The 20,669-nt window shown below is 40.6% G+C and overlaps 2 protein-coding genes across 4 annotated transcripts; one reads left to right on the top strand and one right to left on the bottom strand.

The window, feature by feature from the left end:
- The first annotated feature begins 1,251 nt into the window (after positions 1-1,251).
- On the top strand, positions 1,252-4,033 carry LOC148700355 (uncharacterized). Its single transcript, XM_089928966.1, has 3 exons — positions 1,252-1,866; positions 2,094-2,249; positions 3,614-4,033. The coding sequence occupies exons 1-3, from the start codon at positions 1,486-1,488 to the stop codon at positions 3,680-3,682; spliced, it is 606 nt and encodes a 201-aa protein (XP_089785092.1). The 5' UTR covers positions 1,252-1,485; the 3' UTR covers positions 3,683-4,033.
- Positions 4,034-11,570: 7,537 nt separating this feature from the next.
- Positions 11,571-15,838, bottom strand: LOC103718426 (uncharacterized). 3 transcript variants are annotated; one of them, XM_008807250.6, is made up of 3 exons: positions 15,331-15,838; positions 14,478-15,183; positions 11,571-12,940 (listed from the first exon to the last, which is right to left on the bottom strand). In XM_008807250.6, exons 1-3 carry the CDS (start codon positions 15,666-15,668, stop codon positions 11,855-11,857), a joined length of 2,130 nt encoding a protein of 709 aa, XP_008805472.4. In that variant the 5' UTR covers positions 15,669-15,838; the 3' UTR covers positions 11,571-11,854. The 3 variants fall into 3 exon arrangements, with proteins under 3 accessions (XP_008805472.4, XP_038983916.3, XP_088572427.2); XM_039127988.3 differs by having other exon boundaries at positions 11,571-12,937; XM_088716301.2 differs by having other exon boundaries at positions 11,735-12,940; positions 14,478-15,152; positions 15,357-15,808.
- Positions 15,839-20,669: the final 4,831 nt, after the last annotated feature.

Here is a 20,669-nt window from a genome sequence, read left to right as displayed (position 1 = left end):
TACCAACAATCAAGCCGCCGCTTCAAAAAATTGCACTCCAAATAAATCTAATTGAAGTCACAAACCGCTCAAACACTCTCCAACCTTGCTATGATACCATGTAGAATGGCACGCTACGTGAAACAGATCGACCATATCGGCCCAAGATCTATAATAAACACCAAACAAATAACAGAAAAGAGATAGTGGAAGAAAAATAATTAGGAGAGAAAAAATATTTTATTAAAAAGAATGAGTCACGCAAAAAAGCTCTCTCACTCTCCACTAAGAAGAACAACTCTCACTCTTTCCTTTTCTCTCTTTTCTCACGAGATACCAAAGATCTCTTTAAATAGAGTGAAATATTTGATTCCTACTCAAATTCAACACTCACTAAAAGATAAGATTTATCACTACTAAAGAATAAGAATAAGACTAATCACTACTAAAAGCTAAAAATTGTCGTAGGATAAAACTAGGAATATAATCCTAGAGTCATTAAAAGTAATGAGCTAACTAAACAAGAATTCTCATAAGATTAGGACTTGGCAATGAATCTCTAACACTATCCAATAATCGATGTAGTAAAAAAAAGATCAATCATTCTTTTGCATGAAAAATACAACCCAAACTTGCATGTGCATGCATGTGTATATATATTCGTGCTTGGGTGTTTAACTTTTAGAATTGGGACTGAAGGGATTAACAAAAAAAAGGATAAAGGCATGATTCAACCCAAATCAATGATGTCCCAAACCTCATCTGAACAGCTCGACAACTTACTAATCATCTTTGATTCGCTCCCTCCTTAGAGAAAGAAAATCACATTGGACGATCCCTAATTACCATTCATCACTTGTTTATTCATCTGAACCTACAATCTAGCTACCTTCTCTAATCAAAACATATCTATACTTTTTTTAAGACTAAGAGAGGCTAATCCTCATGTGGTACCTTACCCTTCTTATCCAGCTTAGAGCCCCATGCAAACTTCTTCTTTTTTTACAAAGACGAGGTGGACTAATCTCCATTTACCATCCCATCTAAGCTAAAGCCTAAGCTCCCAACGAGCAGTAAAGTTAAACAAGGCATTGTTTATTAAACTAAAAAATTTAATTAATTGGATGGTAATGCTTAATCCATTTAACTTGCACTACAGGAAATGTGGGAAAAGCCGACCCTTTTTTGGCGACGCTATTCACTAGCGTCGGGAAAAAAAACCCCAAGCCCACATATCCTCACGCTTCAAAGAAGCGTCGGTAGCTTCCTCCCCAAATACAGCTCTCCCGATCATCATCTAATCCCCGCCTTCTCTGAGGCGGTTACTCGTCCCACCTTCTTCCTTATAAATTTTATTTCCTCCCCTCCCCAGGCCCCAACCTTGCCGACCAAATCTCGCTCTCTCTCCTTCTGTTGAATCTCCAAACCTTCTTGGGAGGATCGGGTTTTCCCCTTTCTTCTTCTTCTTCCTCCTCCTCCTCCTCCTCCTCGTCGTCGTCTCCCTTCATGGAATTTGGAGCACCCTCTGCTTCCAAACCCCGCGCTTCTTCGCCTCTGGAGCCCAAGATCGAGCCATTCGGGGAAATCTTGGACTTATCCCCCCAGCCTCCGCCACCGGTTGCGGAAAAGCTTTTATCCTCCTCGTCGTCATCGTCCGGGGTTGCTGCGCCTCGGCCCCTGGAGGCTCTCCAGAGCGCGCCGATCCCGCCCTTCCTCTCCAAGACCTATGAGCTTGTGGACGATCCCTCCCTGGATCCGCTCATCTCGTGGGGTTCCACTGGGAGGAGCTTCGTGGTGTGGGATCCTGTCGAGTTTGCGAGGGCCGTTCTGCCCCGGAACTTCAAGCACAACAACTTCTCCAGTTTTGTCCGCCAGCTCAATACTTATGTAGGTATTGCGCAAAAACTTTGCCGGAGACGGCTCTTGTTGTTTGTATGTAATTTTTTCTTTCTTTATTTTATTTATTTTTTATCTTGTTCTTTCAGTCTATATTCTTATATTCGTCCTTTGTTGTTAACGAGCATTGGATTTTAATCAAATGATTGCCCCGATAGATTGATTACTGCTGACGCTTCTTTCTTAAAAAACTACTGCAATATTTATTGGTTACTCAGATTGATCTCTGTCAAGCTCGTGGAAGAATTGAACAACATGATTCTGCTGAAAATATCTTCCATGCTGTGCTTGAAAGTGCGGGCAATCTGTTTGATGGAGAGAACAATTATGAAGCCCTTGTTGAAGAACTTGGCAATAATGTGGAGTTCAGCAAGGTAAGCATTCTGTCCGCTAAATTACTGTGAACAGAAGGAGAATAAACCAATTGGATGATTTGTTTTTTTATTATTATTCTTGATGGATTCAGCAAGAAAATGTTAGCTATTTTCTGGTTTAACTATGCATGGATGATATCACGTCATAATTTCAAGTAACCGATAATGATGAAAATCATGGGGCAAGTGAGCTTTCCATGGAAATATAATGTGTTAGTTAGAAAATGGCCAGCATGGTTATTCAGTTAATTAGAAGATGCAAGCAGGTTTTCCTTTAGATGAGCTTGTTTTAGCAAATTGTTTACTGCACTTCTCAGTTATATAAAACCATTTTAGGAAGAGTCAGCATTGCTTGAGGAAAAGTGTTACTACATGCTTCTTTAGACCATAACTATCAAATTTCATCTTGTTACTGATGATGTCTGTGCATGTATGTAGGTGCATATGTGCACACATGGCGCTCATTGAACATGGTCTCTCATTTACAAGCATGTTGGTTCAGGAAATCACGTGTCCTAGCATCTCTTTTCTTCCTCATGTTTGTGTTTGTGTTTAGGCTATGTTTGAACTGATTGCATATTAATCATACAATTAGGATATGAAAATATTTTACAGGTTGCAACAGTGCATCAATTAAAAATCGAGAACATTAAATAATCCTTTGCATGCCTTGCTGTTTTAGGTGCCTTGAAACTTAGCATGGAGTAAAAAATAGCAGCTCTGAAACTTTCATATATAATTTGCTTACAAGGACAAAATAAAATCTCATGGATATAGTATTCAGACTATGCTCATATATCTGCCAAAGATATGTGTGCATTTGTGGTTCTGGGTTCAACCTACTTAAGCTGCAAAAGGGAGATTTGTTTTCATAGGCTGGTCTTGTCTGTTGGAATCTATGTTGTTCAAACTCTTGTTCTTCTATGCTTAGGTACTGCTTCAGTAGTATGATGACCAGAACAGAGAACTTAAAACTAAAATAGGAAAGAACAATTAGGGTTTATTATTTTCGAGCTCTGTTCACCTGAGTTGTGCATTAGTGAGTTGAATTTAATTAGCTGTTTCAACAGTGTCAAACAGGTGGAGCATTGACAGCTGTAGTTTTCAGATGACTTTTGAGCCAACGCATTCTCATTTTATCCAACTTGAATGTAACACAAACATGCAAATTTGTAGGACACATCATAGTTGGTTCCAAATTTGAAAGTTTATAGAACTACCTATTATGAGAATGTTGCTTCCTACATTCCGACCTACTTTCACATCATTATCCTGTTTCCAAAAACGTGAAGCGGGAAAAGATCTTTGCATCATTTGTTTTCGTTAGCCTCTTGGACTCAAACCAAAGAAATATAATTTTGCAGGAGTACATGGAGATGTTGCGCCGTAACATCCGTCAGAGGCTAGAAACAGAGTCCAGACCAGAGTCTTGACTTGCATTCCACCTGCTCGGTGTATCACTGCTTTGCATGGACTTGGTGTATGAAGCCTGGCAAGCAAGAACTCGCAGTTCCGTGTTGCCAGCTTCCTATTGATGGCTACAGTTTTTTTTTTTTTTTTTGGCTAAGAATGATGGCTACAGATTCCCATTGATGGCTACAGTTTTTCATGCAACATCCTTTATGTTCTGTCATGGGTTTCATTTTTTTTCTGACAATTGTATGGAGATCGTTGCTGGTGATGTGCATGATATAAAGTTTTGTACCATTTCAAAACTGTAACAAATAATTATTCTCGTTTGAGATGGTTACATAAAAGTTTGAGGGTTATTAAATGTTTACTTATTTTTTTCTGTGTACCTTTCCCTCTTTCTTGAAGTGATGGAATAGATGCCAATATAATGTGGACCAAGTGGTCACCTTTGACCTTCTTTATGCTGGCTGCTTGGTGTTATGTACCTGACTAGTTTTCTTGTCTTACGATGTATTTTGGCAGCTGGCCATTACCGGCCAGAAGGTTTGTTTACCTAGTTCACATTTTTTTTTTATGAATTTTTTTTAAAAAAAAAATCTCTATTGCCAACGCTTAAAAGCGTTGGCAATAACACTATCCCGGCACAGGCGCATTAGAAGATTTTAAGCCTTTGCCGACGCTTTAAAGCGTCGGTAAAGGTAAGGTAATGCCGACGTATAAAAGCGTCGGTAATCCCGGCACTAACACTATCCCGGCACATGCACACCGACGCATAAAAGCGTCGGTAATCCTTTGCCGACGCTTAAAATCGTCGGATATAAAGCCTTTGCCGACGCTTTAAAGCGTCGGTAAAGGTAAGGTAATGCCGACGCAGGCGAAAAGCGTCGGAACGAAAATGGTCCACGCCCACCTGCCCGACAGTTTCGTGACGCTTGTGGACGCGTTGGATTAGAAAATACTGACGCTTATAAGCGTCGGTAAAAGCTCTGGAAAGCGCCGGAAAATACTATTTCTTTTGTAGTGTTGATTTGGTCCATAATAGGTCAGATTAAATTATCTATATAATAAAATAATCAGTTCAAATATAGATTTTGATATGCTTAATTAAAAAGCTAAATTTTTTATCTGATTGTAAAGAATGAAGATTTTCATGCTCGTAGGTTGTTCATCCTCATCTTTCTCGCTAGATGATAGATGGTGGATCTTCATCTTGAGCTATAGAAGACAGCTTTGCAACAGGTATTGCAGGTGCTTGTGCTGAAGGTATCGCCAATTTGGAGACCTTGTGCTAAAGGTATCGCCAATTTGGAGACGATCTCGGTAAGTTGGGCAATCTTCTCCTCTAATTGTATGAGATGTTTCTTTGTCTCATCATTCATCGAAGAAGAACTAGTAGCCATACTCGTCTTTGTCCTTCAATATACTTGAAGTACATATAGCACTTCTCTTGATTGCTTGTATTGCTCATGCATCTGGACAATGAACAAAGCCACTGACAAATATAGAGGACTGTAAGCTCCAATACAACTTGATTCAATCAAGGAGACATAATATTTTTTTTCAACCCACCCAACTCAAATCTCTTAAAAGATAACTAAAAAAAGATAGAAGTGCAAAAATAGGACTTAAGCCCCTTTTTTCATTGATGATGAAAAAATCTAAGTATATAGCCTCTATTTATAATGGTGAGGTTCGCCCATAGACAATTTGGATTGGATTCTTCATCCTAATTCTAGTAGGACTCTCTTTTCTAAAATAGACATTACTCGTAGAAATATTCTAAAAAAAAACTAAAATTCTTGAAAACATAGATTTCGCCTTCTACTTCAACTTTGTCTTTTGTCGTTTCACCTAGTTTTTATCAGATAAAGAACTACTCTTGAATAAGGTCTTGTTAGGAAAGACCTATTTACTAGACAAACAACTTTTCTATCTTTGTGTGAGTAGAATGAGAATACTACAACAACTAATTAATGCAAGAACTACCAAAATCAAACCACAAGAAATACAAGCAAGAGACAATAACTTTTAGGTGGAAAACCCTCCAATATGAGAGAAAAACCACCGTACCTAAGTCCACCTCAAACTTCCACTATCAACAATAATCGGCTTATAAAGTATCTTTTCTAGGCTAAGCTAGAGGATCACATACATCAAGAATTTTTTCCTTGGATCACAAACAAAAAGTTGACATGAAAAAGAGTATAGGCTTCAATAATAAAATGAGAACAATCTCACCGAGTGTAGGTTTGCACGAGGTTCTTGTTTCTCTTAAAATGCCTTGAATAAGATCTTTACCTTCTCCTTGAGATGGATTCCACAAGCACTTCACCAAGGGGGTTGCTCTCTTTTTCTTCTCATCTACCCTCTAATAGAATAAAAAATCCCAACCCCTCTTTTCCTCTTTTGTTCTTTTTTTTCACTTAAGTTGCTGGGTCCCACCTCACATAAGGTGGGACTCAGCCAACAATTCATCCCCTCCCACCTTAAGTGCGAGACTCCACCAAGTTTATCTTAAGCATATAAATATCATGTTTCTTCTTAGGCAAAATTTTAGTCATCATATCCGACATGTTCTCATCGGTATGAGTTTTCTCTAGATGTGAAAGCCTTTCTTCCAACACATCTCGAATCCAATGATACCTCACATCAATATGCTTCGACTTTAAATGAAAGCTAGAATTCTTGCTAAGATGAATGACACTCTGATTATCACAAAAGAGAGTATACCTTTCTTGTTTCAAGCCCAATTCTTAGAGAAATCTTTTCATCCACAATATTTTCTTATATGCCTCTGTCACCGCAATATATTCGGCCTCTGTAGTGAACAAAGCAACATATTTCTGTAATTTGGACTGCCATAAAATGGTTCCCCCTGCAAAAGTCATCATGTATCCCGATGTAGACTTTCTAGTATCAATATCACCAGCCATATTTGCATATATGAATTCCTCTAGCATAGTTTTTCTATTTCCAAAGCATAAGCAAGCTTTGGAAGCACCTCTAAGGTATCTAAGTATCCATTTAACTGCAGCCCAATATTTTTTGCCAGGATTTGAGAAAAATTTGCTCACAACATTAACTGCATAGGCTATGTTTGATCTTGTACACACCATAGTATACATCAAACTGTCTACTGCTGAAGCACAGGAAACCTTTTGCACTTCCTCTTCTCCCTTTCACTTGTCGGACATTGCTTGTTTGTGAGTTTGAAATGACTTGCAAGTGGAGAGGAAACCAGTTTAGCCTTTTCCATATTAAACTGCTCAAGCATCCTTTCAATATCTCTTTCTTGTGATAGCCAAAGCTTCTTGTTCTTTCTATCACGATAAATTCTCATGCTAAGCATTTGCTTTACGGGCCCCATATCTTTAATGGCAAAAGACTTGCTTAAGTCTTTCTTCAACCTATCAATTTTGTTAGTATCACGGCCAATAATTAACATATCATCTACATAAAGGAATAAAATTATAAAATCACTATCTCTAAACCTTTACACATAGACGTAATGATCGAATTTTGTCCTCTTGTAGCCGTGACCCATCATAAAAGAATCCAACTTTTAATATACCATTGTCTTGGTGCTTGTTTAAGCCCATATAAACTTTTCTTCAACTTGTAAACAAGATGTTTTTTTTCCTTAGTTTTAAACCCCTCATGTTGCTCCATCTAAATTTCTTCCTCTAGATCTCTATGCAAGAAGGTTGTCTTCACATCAAGCTGCTCAATCTCAAGGTCAATACTAGCTGCCAAACCCAATATAATTCGAAGAGATGACATTTTCACAATCGGAGCAAAAATTTCATCAAAATCTATACCTTTCTTCTGACCAAAGCCCTTGATAACTAATCTTGCTTTGTACTTGGGTTTTAAGCCGTTCTCATTCTCCATTAATCTGTATACCCATTTGTTCTTGAGTGCTCTCTTGCCCTTAGGAAGCTTCACCAAATCAAAAGTATGGTTTTCATATAAAGATTTCATTTCCTCTTGCATAGCTTGAAATCATTTATCCTTGTCCTTATGATTTTGCACTTCTTGGACGCATTCTGACTCCCCCTCATCTGTAAGAAGCAGGATATCTAGATAGTGCTCTGTGCTATCTAGTAGACCTTCTAACCTGTGATTCTGTCATTTCAGACTGACTTGTTAGCTCACCATGTTCTAAAGCTTCAATGTGACCATTATCACCTGTAGAATCCTCACTAACACCTGTATCACCATGCTCACTGTCATCCTGCACATCTCCCCTATCATCATCATCATGTACCATAGGTGAAGGAACTGGATCCATATTAATTGAAGAATTGTTCAAATACTTTTGCTTCTCTTGCTTTACAAAGTGTTCAATAAACTGATCTTCAAAAAAGACAACATCTCTACTGCTAATCACTTTTTTGTCTTTTGGATCCCACAACCTGTATCCAAATTCTTCATGGCCATAACCTAAGAAAATACATTCTTTAGACTTTCCATCAAGTTTAGACCTTTCATTTCTTGGAATGTGAACAAGTCCCTTGCATCCAAACATCTTTGAATGACTGTAGGATACATGTTTTCCTGTCCAAGCTTTTTCAGGCACATCACTATCCAAAGGAGCTGATGGAAAAATGTTGATCAAATCCACTGCAGTCGTCATAGCTTCACCCCAAAATAATTTTGGCAGCTTTGCATGAGAGAGCATAAATCTGATTCTCTTTATAATTGTTCTATTCATTCTCTCTAGCAACTCTATTTTTTTGCGGTGTTTTAGAAACTGTCTTTTGAAGCTTGATGCCATAGTCTTTGCAATATTTTTTAAATGACCCTCTGTACTCACCTCCATTATCTACCCTAATGCACTTTAGCTTCTTGCGTGTCTCTCTTTCAACCATGACATGAAAGTGTTTAAATACATCCAAGACTTGATCCTTGGATTTTAAAGCAAAAGCCCATACCTTGCTAGAATGATCATCAATAAAGGTAACAAAATAAAGTGCACCACGAAGAGTTCTACTATCCATCATGCATACATCACTATGTATCAAATCTAAAATGTTAAGTTTTCTAGATATAGGTGTTCTATGAAATGTAACTCTATGTTGTTTTCCGGTTAAATAATCAACACAAGTTTTTAAAGACACACCTTTGGTATTTGGTAGCAACTTCTTCTTGGCTAGAATTTGAAGTCCTTTCTCACTCATATGCCCAAGCCCTTTGTGCCAAAACTTTGTAGAGAAATCATCATCAATTGCATTCACCCCTCCTTTCTTTAGCTTTGTTTGCATCATATAGAGAGTATTATTTTTCTTTTCTCTTGCTATCAACAAAGAACCTTTGGTGAGCTTTCATTTTTCTTTACCAAAATGATTGCTATAACCTTCATCATCAAGCTTGCCGGTAGAGATTAAATTGAGATAGATGTCCGGAACATCTCTAACATCTTGATGGGGACATCAGAGCCATTCATTCAGATGATCGCACCATCAGAGCTACTCGCTCGCGTTTACACCAGAGATTGACGTCATTGTGGTTAGAAGATGATCTTGAGCCACCATCCTGAGTCGGACCTTGGATTGGGTGCAATCGAGTCTGCGTTATTTCTATTTTATTACATTATTAGTTGTTTTTGTTATTGCTTGAGTCGTTGTTGAGTCAAGTGATTAGATCAATTAATTGATGTAAGACCTAATTATAAAAGTCTAATTTTGGGTGTGATCAATTGATTTAATGGTCTAATGTTAGTAAGTGATTAATTGATGTAATGTAAAGCCCAATTTGTAAGGGCCCAAATTTGGTATGTAGTAAATTGATTGACCTGATGTAAGGCCTATATAAAAGCTACCCCTCTCAAGAATTAGGACATTGAAGAATTGAATAAAATTGGCCTCTCTTTCTCCTCCTTCCTCCTCTTCTCTTCTTCTTCCTTCTCCTCCTCTTTTCTTCTTCCTCTTCCTTCCCTATTCTCCCCGCAGTGGTCCTCCATTAATCTTTGAGTAGCAACTTGCAACCTGTATTGGTCTTTAAACATACACTACCCATGCCAATAATTTTGGATAAACCATCATTTCTCATCCTAACACAACCAAAATCACCGGAAGTATAGGATGTGAAGAAACCACCATGTGGAGTGACATTAAAAGAAGCATCGGAATCGATCACCCATTTACTATCTTCGTATGCAAGGTTGACACAACCATCACTAACAACAATGACATCTGCATCAGCTGCAACTGTTGTAACATCCTTTTCCTCTATCTTTGCTTCACCTTTTTCTATGCTCTGCTCTTTTTTTAATGCTCTACACTCTTTTCAATGCTCTGCACTCTCTTTCCATGTGTCCTAGTTTGCCACAATGATAGCATTTTATGCTTTTTCTTGACTTTGACCTGCCCCTGGATTTATCTCTATAGTTAGGATACTTGCTTTTGCTTCTACCTCTTTAATCTGTCACAAGAGCCTCAACTTCAGAAGATATTTCATGTTCATTTCTTCTAACCTCTTCATTTAGCATGCTATCTTTTACCATATCTAAAGTGACCATGCCGTCAAGTGCAGAATTGCTTAGAAATATCACAAGAGTTTTCCAACTGTCTGGCAAAAAATTAAGAAGTAACAAAACCTGCAACTCCTCATCTAAGACAAGGTTCATAGTAGTCAACTGATTTACCAAGCCTTGAAAGTAATTCAAGTGTTCTGTCATACTTCTTTCATCTTTGTACTTCAAGTTGATAAACCTCCTAATCAAAGAGGCTTTGTTTTGTGCAGTCTTTCTCTCATACATAGCCTCTAATTTCTTCCATAAAGAGAAGGCATTGGTTTCTTGAGCGACATGATAGAACATGTTTGATCAACCTATTGTCTAATTTGTGCAACTGTCTTTCTATTCATTATCTCTCATTTCTTGCCGGTTTTCTCTTTTGGCCTAGCCTCATCTTCATGGAAAGGTTCATACAAATCCTTACAATAAAAGATATCCTCCATCCTAGGTTTCTAAATGTCATAATTAGAAGATGTCAATTTAATCATGCCTCCTATAGAATTCTCCATTCTAGTCACACAAGAATTTTATCAAACATTTTGTAGGCACAAAACCTTGCTCTGACACCACTTGTTAGAAAAGACCCTTTTACTAGACAAACAACTTTCCTATCTTTGTGTGAGTAGAATGAGAATACCACAACAACTAATTAATGCAAGAACTACCAAAATCAAGCCACAAGAAACACAAGCAAGAGACAATAATTTTTAAGTAAAATATCCTCCAATATGAGGAAAAAACTATCGGACCTAAGTCCACCTCAAACCTCCACTATCAATAATAATGGGCTTACAAAGTATCTTCTTTAGGCTAAGCTAGAGGATCACATACATCAAGAAACTCTTTCTTGGATTACAAACAAAAAATTGACATAAAAAAGAGTGTAGACTCCAATAATAAAATGAAAACAATCTCACCGAGTGTAAGTTTGCTCAAGGTTCTTCTTCCTCTTGAGATGCCTTGAATAAGATCTTCACCTCTTCCTTCCACAAACACTTCACAAAGGGGGTAGCTCTCTTTTTCTTCTCATCCACCCTCTAATAGAATAAAAAACCCTAACCCATCTTTTCCTTTTTTGTTTTTTTTTTCTTTTTTTCACTTAAGTTGCTGGGTCCCACCTCACATAAGGTGGGACTCAGTCAACAGATCTTATCTGAAAAGAAAACTTTTGGTTTGACTGGTCCATTTCAGCCCCTAATGATAAAATTGGAGCTCAATTGCTAAGGGTGTCCCCCCCCTAAAGAGTGTGGCATCACGTCGTAAACCTCAAAAATCGTTCGATTAAAAAAAATGATCATCTCAATCAAACGTTGTATAACCAAATTATAGCTTTCGAAAGTTTGGCAAGATGAATTTTTCTCACAGCCTTGTAGTGGCTAAAATAGTACATATTAATTTGAAAAGCTTTCTGATTCAATTTGAGGTGATAAATTTTTTTAACTTATTTTGTATCCAACCTGGTTACGACTCCCACAGCAGGGTTGAAATGGGAGGACCACGCCACCCAATTTCAAAGGTCAAGAAGTAGTGGTATCCAAAACTTAGGTACCATCCATGCCTCAACCCCCACTAAAATATTAGAAAGGAAAATAATAAGAATAAAAATAAATCATAAAATGGTTACTATCACACGTAAGCCTTCACTGCAGCATATAAATTTACATCTGCCACTCAGTCACCTCCTCGCTCGGTTCCGCGACGGCGGCGGTGTCCTTCCCAACTCATCCTTCGTCTTCTTCGCCGGAGGTGGAGGAGGGGGGGCCGCCGCCCTCTTGGGCGGCCTCCCCACGCTCCTCTTCACCGGGGCGCTATTCTCCACCGCACGCTTCGACGCCGCAGCACCAGGAGACTGACGGGAATGACGGTCCTTCCTGCCATCCCCACGCCCTCTCTTCTTCTGCTGCTCGGCCCCCTTCCCGCCGCCGCCGCCGCCGCCGCCGCCGCCGGAGGAAGCGCTGCTCCTCAGCGTACTCCGTAGTGTCCCGCTTGACGTCGGCGAGCTCCGCTTCATCCGAATCAGGAACTCCGCCGCTCCTTTTTTCTTCGAGGCAGACACAGTTTCGCCACCTCCGTTCTTCTCTTCTGATTTCGCCGTCGCTTCCATCGAGTTCTCGACAGCGGTGGATTTCATGGTCGGAGATGAGATAGAATTGGGACTCTTTGATACTCCGTTGCCCTTGCTTCCGGCGTTCCCAGGGGTTTTGTTGCTCCTCAAACCTCCTAGCCTGGACACCGAAGATCTCTCATTCGTCCTCTTCTTGGCCGGGGTATCGTCCTCCACCTCCCACTCCTTCCGATCAATTCGTTGCTTCTCCTTCTCCTCCTTCCCCTCCTTCCACCCCCCCGCCGCCGCAGCCTTGCCAGAGAGGGAGCTCCGTTTCCGGCAAGCAGTTAAGGGGACCAAGGAGGTCTGCTTCTCCAGCGCCTTGCTCGCACGATCCGGATCCGATTTAAGCTTAGAAACAGCCGGTGGCGAAAAAGGTTGCGCTGGTGGGATGGGTTCCTCCGCGTTCGGTCGTCGGGCCGGCTTCCGGATGGTTCCGGCCATCTCCTTCGTGACGAGCCCGCGAAGATGGACGGCTGCGATTGACTCGGGAGAGCTCTTCGGGTAGAAAACGATGGCGTTGTAACAGAGGAGAAGCAGATCCCGGAAGAACTCCGCGCTCCTGTACGCCTCCCTCCTCCCTCTCCCTTCGAGCTTCCCCCGCACCATCTCCAGATCCACGTGTCGCCGTATCATGCTCCGGTATCTGACGCTCTTCTGAAATAAATTGATAACTTATTACAACGACATAGATGGTATTTGCTGACCAAATAGAAATAGAATCATGGAGATGGTCTTAGATTTATCCAAAAATAATCTAATTTTTTATCAAATTTGATATGCTATATTTTAATAATTAAAAATTTTTAGATATTTATAGGTAATCTATTTGATATTTCATTAAAAATTCCAAATCATGGACCATATAATTAAAAAACTACATGTAATATATCTTATAAAAATATATTTATTAATCATGTCAAATATATTATAATTAAATATGAATATATTTCATAAAAAACATCTATTTATCCTATAAATTGTTAATTCGATAAAAAATTGTTAATTATTATTATAAAATTAATATTTTTATTTATACTTATAATATATTATTTCTAACTAAAATATTTATTTTCACTAAGGAAAACCAGAATAATATGTAAATAATTTGATTATAAATATAAAGTACAATAATATATTTTTACTATAATTTAAAATTATAATCGAATAATATGACAATAATATAATTAATAATTTATTATAAATATAATATATATAATATCAATATAATCTAACATAATATATGATATTGATATAACATATTAATAATATATGTATATACTAATTCTTTTTAGTGGATAAGAGATATTTTTGTCTTTAAGATCACAATTTTGGGATGATCTTGAACATCCAACCTCAAGAATGAATATTTCGTTACTGGATTGGATGGTGATTTAAAGTATATAATGATCTTATAATCTCAACTTACATTATTTTTTATCTTGAAATGATCAACCAATATCAAACTCCCTAAATAGAGAATATTACTCCTGAAAATCTATCACTCGCAGGATGTGTTTAGCGAGAGGCAGGCACAAACGGGTTCATGTCTTTAAACAGCGATTTGCCTATAAAACCGATATTGGGTATTGAAATATTTGGGGGAATTACGTTATGAGAGTCGGGGGAAATGTTTATACACGTCAGCAGACGGAGTTAGGCAATCGGCTTCCGGTTTTCTATATTTTAATATGTGTTTGTGGGTGTAAGTTATTTTTAGCTGTACCACATCATTACTTTTCGCGCAACGGCGATATGTAACCACCCAGGAGAGACGGATGGGCCCGGGCTAGCGTAAACTCCTATTGGCTGATAGGTTAATGGCTACACCTTCACACAACACGCACCGTCCGCGTAAGAAATAAGAATATACGCGGAGTGTAATGTCAAATATTCCGTCAAGATTCGTGCAATCTTATATATAATAGGGGGTACCCGGCGGTCATCCGTTGCTTAAAGAAAATACGGAATACTCAATAAAATATCGCGATAATGTTAGAATTATTTACGATATCTTAATTTCCTCGGGAAAGCTGAAACATTTCCTACAGAGGGGATTCTAAAAAGGCTTTTCGGTCTTTCTACCGTAGTCCCGCGCGAACTACGTGAAATATGATGGGGTTTCGTTTTTTTCCCCCGTTTCCAGAGGGATATGCGATTAATCGCGAAACGAAACGCGAGGAATTGGAGTTACCTGGCTCTGCAGCCGGCGCTCGAAAACGGATCCGAACTTATGCGCCCGGATGAACTCGACGAAGGTGATCAACGGCTGGGATTCAGCGGGAACCCGCTTGGCGCCAGGGGATACGGCGTCGGTCTCCGGCTCGTCTCCGCCGCTGCTACAGCCGGAGAACACCTTCCTCCGGCCACTGCGCCGCCGCTGCCGACTCGACAGGCTCGCGGAGCTCTGCACGTCGCTGGACTCCTTCGCCCCTTCCCTTTCCGCCTCCGCCTCGCCGCCCTTCGACTCGGCCAGGGATGCGCCGGAGTCGGCCAGAGCCGGCAGTCGCGCCGTGTTGGCCATGGCCGCGGCCTTCGCTATCGTGTCGGAGCTCCCGTTGTAGGACGCCTCTCCGGCGGACTTCACGTCCCCGCTGGTGGCCCGATCGGTTCTCCTGTCTTCGGTCCCGGGCGCCGCTTCCGTCTCCCCTGCTCGGGGTTTCTCTTCCTCATCTTTCGGATCGGTGGAGTTGGACTCTTTGCACGAGCGGCCGGAGCGGCGGGAATCTCCATCGGAGATCCGGTCTCCCGGGATGTTCCTGCGCGTAGATCCTGGCGATTCGCCGTTCTTTCTTTCCTCCTCGTCGCGATCCGGCCCGTTCTTGTCGTCCTCGTCTTCTTCTTCCAAGAAACTCCGCTCGCGCTCTTCCTGTAGCGTTTTTACCTTTAATTGTAAGGACCTACACAATATTAAATAAATAAAAAAGTTATTATTTCCAAAACATCTAATCGTCGGAAGACCAAAACCGTCGGATCTTCATCTACCGCTACTAAAATATAACTAAAAAATAAAAAAAATGAAACAAACGAGACATAGATTTCTTTACAAAATCGAAACGTCGTAGCGCTGGACCTCGCGACGGAGCTCGGCGACGCGGAGCTTCCGCAGCTCCTCGAGCCAGGGGATTTCCACCCCCGGCCCGCCACCCCCGCCGCCGATCTCCCCGTCGGCGGCGGAGAAGCGGCGCTCGAGATCTCGGTACCGTTCCCTACAACACTCCGGCGTGAGGAGGAGGTGATAAGCGGAGGGGCTCCGGCTCCGGACCTCCATGGCCACCGAGTCCCAGCTCCGTGTCCCGTGCCGGCTCACGGCGCACCCGAGGAGGAGCTCCTCCAACGTTCCCCAGATCTCCGACGTCGCCTCCGGATCGCCCGATCTCACCATGGTTCATCTCATCCCACACCCCAAACCCTAGGGTTTTCCACCCGGTCTCCTCCGTTCCTCGCTTTGGGGTCCGTTTCTCGTTACCCCCGAAGGGCTGCGGAGGTATGTATACGAATAAGGGGGTCGAGAATGGGCACGCGAGCGAAAGACATTTCTACTGCCCTTCGGGCAGGGGAATAGGGGTTTCACCCAAATTACCAAATAGCCCATGCTCTGTCGCAGTTTTACACGGCCTACCTTATCTTTTTTGAACGATAAGTAAAGCTGTTATCTTTTGAAATGACGGTATTGCCCCTTTGTGAGTTATTTGTCGCTTTGTTTCGGTAGGTAAAGATGAGCATATCCATGAGCGGAGGCGAAAACCTAATGTACCCGCTTTAGGATTTGGGCGGCCTTGTCGTCGGATTACTTGGCTTTTGTTTTGGACCGTTGATATGTTGGATTTATATTTGGAGATCGGATAGGCTTGATGGTCTGAGCGGAGAGCCTCCAGCGCGGCAATTGCGTGTTTTTTTTTCTTTTCTTTTCCCGGCGTTTGGTTGGAAGCGGACCAAGTGGTGCATGGGATTTAACCCGAAAGGAAGTCGCGATCGCGAATGGTGTACTTCATATGCATGGATAGGCAAGTTGATATAAAGAGGAAGGAGGGTTGAATCTCCTGGTTTTATATATATAAACATTTAAATGTTATATGATTATCGAAAAATATATCATTAGTACAGTGAAATCTTGGAATTGTTTCTCCTTTTTTCCTGAACAAAAAAAATTGCAGTATTACAAAATTATATAAAACTGGAACCATGCAATTAAATGCATTGACCTTAAGAGGTGGATTCAAAATATATTTTTTAACAGCATCACTAAAAAGGGATTGCATAAATACAACGACGGAGAACAATTTGTTATTTCAGTGCCAGGAAGAAATTTTCTACATGGTTAGTTATGATGGAAAAAATCAGCATATGTACTAGCATTATTATGGCAAAATTACTTATACTATGACACTTGTCTGATACTTCTAGACTGTGCTATGTATCATTTTGAAACGATTATATCGTGCGAAAATACGAGTACAAGATGCTAATTTGTCGGGTTGTATTCAAATATTGATGCATATCTATTGTAAATGCAAAAGAGTGATGAAGTAAGATGCAACCCGATGCAGGATGGAGGTAGGAAAGGAGAGACAGAGGGGAAGAGAAGAAAAAGAAGATCCAGCCCAACCAACATAAAATAAAATAATATAAATCAATCCAGTCACAACAAAAGTAGCTGGACCGTCCTCCTGCGACGATCGTGATCCCGCAAAACAATCTGTCCGGTACTAGCATCTACACCATAATCTTTTGTCGTTATAACAAAATCCAAAACAAGTCAAAATAGGTGGTTAAGTCAAAAATTAACCATTTGCCCTATGTTTCTTGATGGGTCAAAACTAAGGAAGCTTGGGTGTTTCTTGTGTAATAACACAACTGGCAAATGTAGCCGGTATTGATTGGACTGTGTCCTATCTTTTGCTCAAAAATAACTCACAATGCAGACCTTTTGATGTGCACCTTATGAAGAATTGCATCTTATGGTATATTGCACCTAATTGCAATATTTATTCAGCAAATCAAGTTGACATCCGGTATTAACAATGTTTGAAAAAATATGAAATGGATCGAAATTTGATGCATGAATACTTGGTGAGTGAGGATTCATTAAAACCAATTTTAAATAATCGAGAAAAAAAGACAAGATAGGTATACTTATGTTTGTAGCAAAATGGAATATAAATTGTGAATGATACTTATGTTTGCACTTCTTTGTATACATATACATATAACGTGCGCTCGCGCACACACAACACATAGATGCATGAACATGGGCACGTGCAAATACATTAACTATCCAAGCATTACATGCTAGTAAACAAAGGATGCACCATGTTGCAGAAATATAATGCAACTTTTTTTGTTGAAGTTCATGCCAATAAAAACTTAGATATCCCGAGATGAAAAAGGATATTAGATTTACAAGCATATAGTGGATTAAATATGAAATCTTGTTCCGAAAAATAGACACGCGAATTGTGTGATTTTAGAGTTAGTGATATATATTAACAAAAAGTAGTAACATGGTTTGGTCATGTAGAACAGATGTGCATTACTACATTAAATTACTTTATCAACATGAAGTGATTTTGTCATTATAAGCCAATCAATGAACCTCGAATTTGTGAGTTCTTTGTCGATAAAAAATTTGGACTAAATTGCATCGACAAATTCTCAGTGGAATCGATGTTGGCTTAAATTGGTGCAGCACTATCTCATGGTCAAGGTTAAGAGGCTCATATGAGTAAATTAATAGTTCATGTGTCAGTTTGTTTTGTTTTTTTTTTTTCGGCTAAAACGGAGGTATCATACATAATGTGTACGGATACATCTTAGAAAATCAAAAAGTAAAACATTATGGAGGGCATTAGGTAACTCCGCCTCGCCTGCCCATAGATGGCCCCTAGATTGGTCGGCAACAAAGGAAGCCATCCAAACGGCGGCCCCATTGGCCTTCTTAAACACATGCCTCGCCTGGATCACCAACCCGTCACAAACCATAGCCCGGATATCTCTCAGCAGCGGGTGGTAATCGCCAACCATACCCGATGCCTGTAGGATCCACCTAATGATCGTCGCAGAGTCGCTCTCCAGGAGGACCTTTCGCCCCAATAAAGCACGTCGAACATAGCTCAATCCCGACCAAGCCGCTCTCAACTCCGCTGCTGGCACCAAGGTATCAATTAAGTGACATCCCCCAGCCGCGATCATTCTAGAATCCAGGCCTCTAACAACAAAGCCCGCACCTCCACACCTGTCGCTCTGCAAGACGGATCCATCGAAATTGACCTTGAAAAAACTCAGAGGTGGAAGCTCCCAGGTGAAAAACACCATATGGGGCGCTCCACGAGCAGATGTAGAGCCCCAAATGTCCTGAGCTATCAAAGATCTATCCGAGCAGATCGCCTGAGAGGCCTCCACTGCCAGCATCTGTGCTCTCTCCACCGCCACCTCGGGTATGGGGCTCCTCGCCAAAGGTCCATGCATTCCTCGCTAGCTAGATCTGATAGGCAGTATAGGTTGCCCGCATTATCTCCGGTCTGGACTGCGAGGCCGCGGCTAAGCGTCGGAGAACTTGAAGAAAGGCCGCCGCGTGGCGCCATAAATCCATGGGGAAACCTGCCATCATCCAGATCCTCCTGGCCCGGCGGCACTGGAAGATAGCATGGTCCAGCGACTCATCAGTCTGACACTCCGAGCACTGAGGGTGAATACCCATCCCCCTCTCGCACAACAGCAGTCTCGTCGGTAGCCTGCCCCAGGTGACCTTCCATAGGAATAAGGCCACTCTAGGGTGCAGCCCAAATTGCCAAATCTAGCCGAGATCTACCCCCAACTGCCCTCCGCCTCGGACAGCACAACAAACGTCAACCATCCTGACTCTAACCATGTAGGACGAGCTCCACACCCTAACGTCGGGCAAGGATGCTTTGAAACTGAGAGCGATCGAATCCGCTCTGCGAGTGGCTTCCCAAACAATTGATCGATCCGGTGAGTATCCCAAGACAGTTTGTTTTGGATTTATAATTAAGGGAAGGTTGGAACACAAACATCTCAAGCTTTGCTCGATGGCCATCGTTACAAATAAACTGTTAGTGATTAAAGTCTAGATCTCCCCACATTACCAAAAAAAAGTCCAGATCTCCCTAATTCAATACCATGTTAGCTTTTTGACTGGAGAGTACCTACAGGATCACCTGCTAATGATCACCAGCCCCTTCACCTAGTATGTGGTAGTCAGTGATTGGTGCCAAGTACGATAGAATCCGTGGTGTCAACCGGATAATATGTAATTAAGTTGCACTCGTCTGCAACACAGTTGAATTCAATAAGTTCTAGTTAAGGAGGTTCGTGCCACATCATAATGCTAAGTACCAGTTTATAATTATGCATTTTATTAGGATTAGAAATCATGTATCTATCTTAAAAGCAAACTCCAACTGGGGAGTGATAGGTGGGCTGTCTTAGTTTCACAGTTAATGAGACTTTCGATCTTTCAACAAATTCACAAGAAAATTCTTCCCCATATTCTTGTCGTCACGGTCAAACGCCCGATATACTCTATTCCTCAAAGAAATGTAATTATAAATTTGATCATTATTCTCAAAAAAAAAAAGGTAACTACAAATTCGACCGTTACCTACTTCTTTCCATTTCCAAATAGGTAACTACAAATAGGTAATCAAAATCTTTCCATTTCCAGCCTATTGATCGTAAATTCTGTCATAAAGATTGAATCATGCATGGTCATTCAACCAAGAAAGGATGAGAATGTTTGACCAACATTTGTAGGCTATCCTTTTTCCATGGGACCAACCCACACGTTTTCCACTAGTCTAACACCAGCCACAGACGTTTTACACCGTCAAACCATTTGGTCACCTCTTCTCAATCTAATCCGGTTAGTATAAAAATCCTGTTTTCTTAAATTACTTCAGAAGTCTTGAGATTCTAAAGCTGGTAATTTACAAGTCAAAAGCTAGTAATTTACAAATAAAAAAAGTAATTAAATATAGAACAAAGTGAGGTTTAAAAAAAGAAAAGAAATAAGAGTGAACCCATTAGTTTCCAGATCCGGCGGCGACCACTCAAAGGGCTTCCTTGGCTACTCGCTCACGTTGTCTGGCTTTGCCTTGACCGAATTCTCCGACAACTTCCCGTCGCTCCCGAGAACTCCGCAACCCACTGTCGGCTTCAATTCACCCTTTGTACCTCTATTCCTGCAGTTGCCTTCTTTGCCGTTACCTTTGTTGGAGCTCTAACTCCCAATAGATGGGCTGTTCCTTTTGGCACCGAGTTTCGATCGAATCTCCAGTTAGAAAATTCTTCTCTTAGATTGGGGAATCTTTTAATTTAATATTACTATCTTCTGTTAATTATTTAATATATATATTTCTGCACTCAT

Source organism: Phoenix dactylifera, chromosome 2 (genome assembly GCF_051530095.1).
Source record: "Phoenix dactylifera cultivar Ajwa chromosome 2, Ajwa_hap1_PhDact_Kaust_v1.1, whole genome shotgun sequence".
In the NCBI taxonomy this organism is placed as follows: Eukaryota; Viridiplantae; Streptophyta; class Magnoliopsida; order Arecales; family Arecaceae; genus Phoenix; species Phoenix dactylifera.
This window is presented reverse-complemented; position numbering and strand designations above follow the sequence as displayed.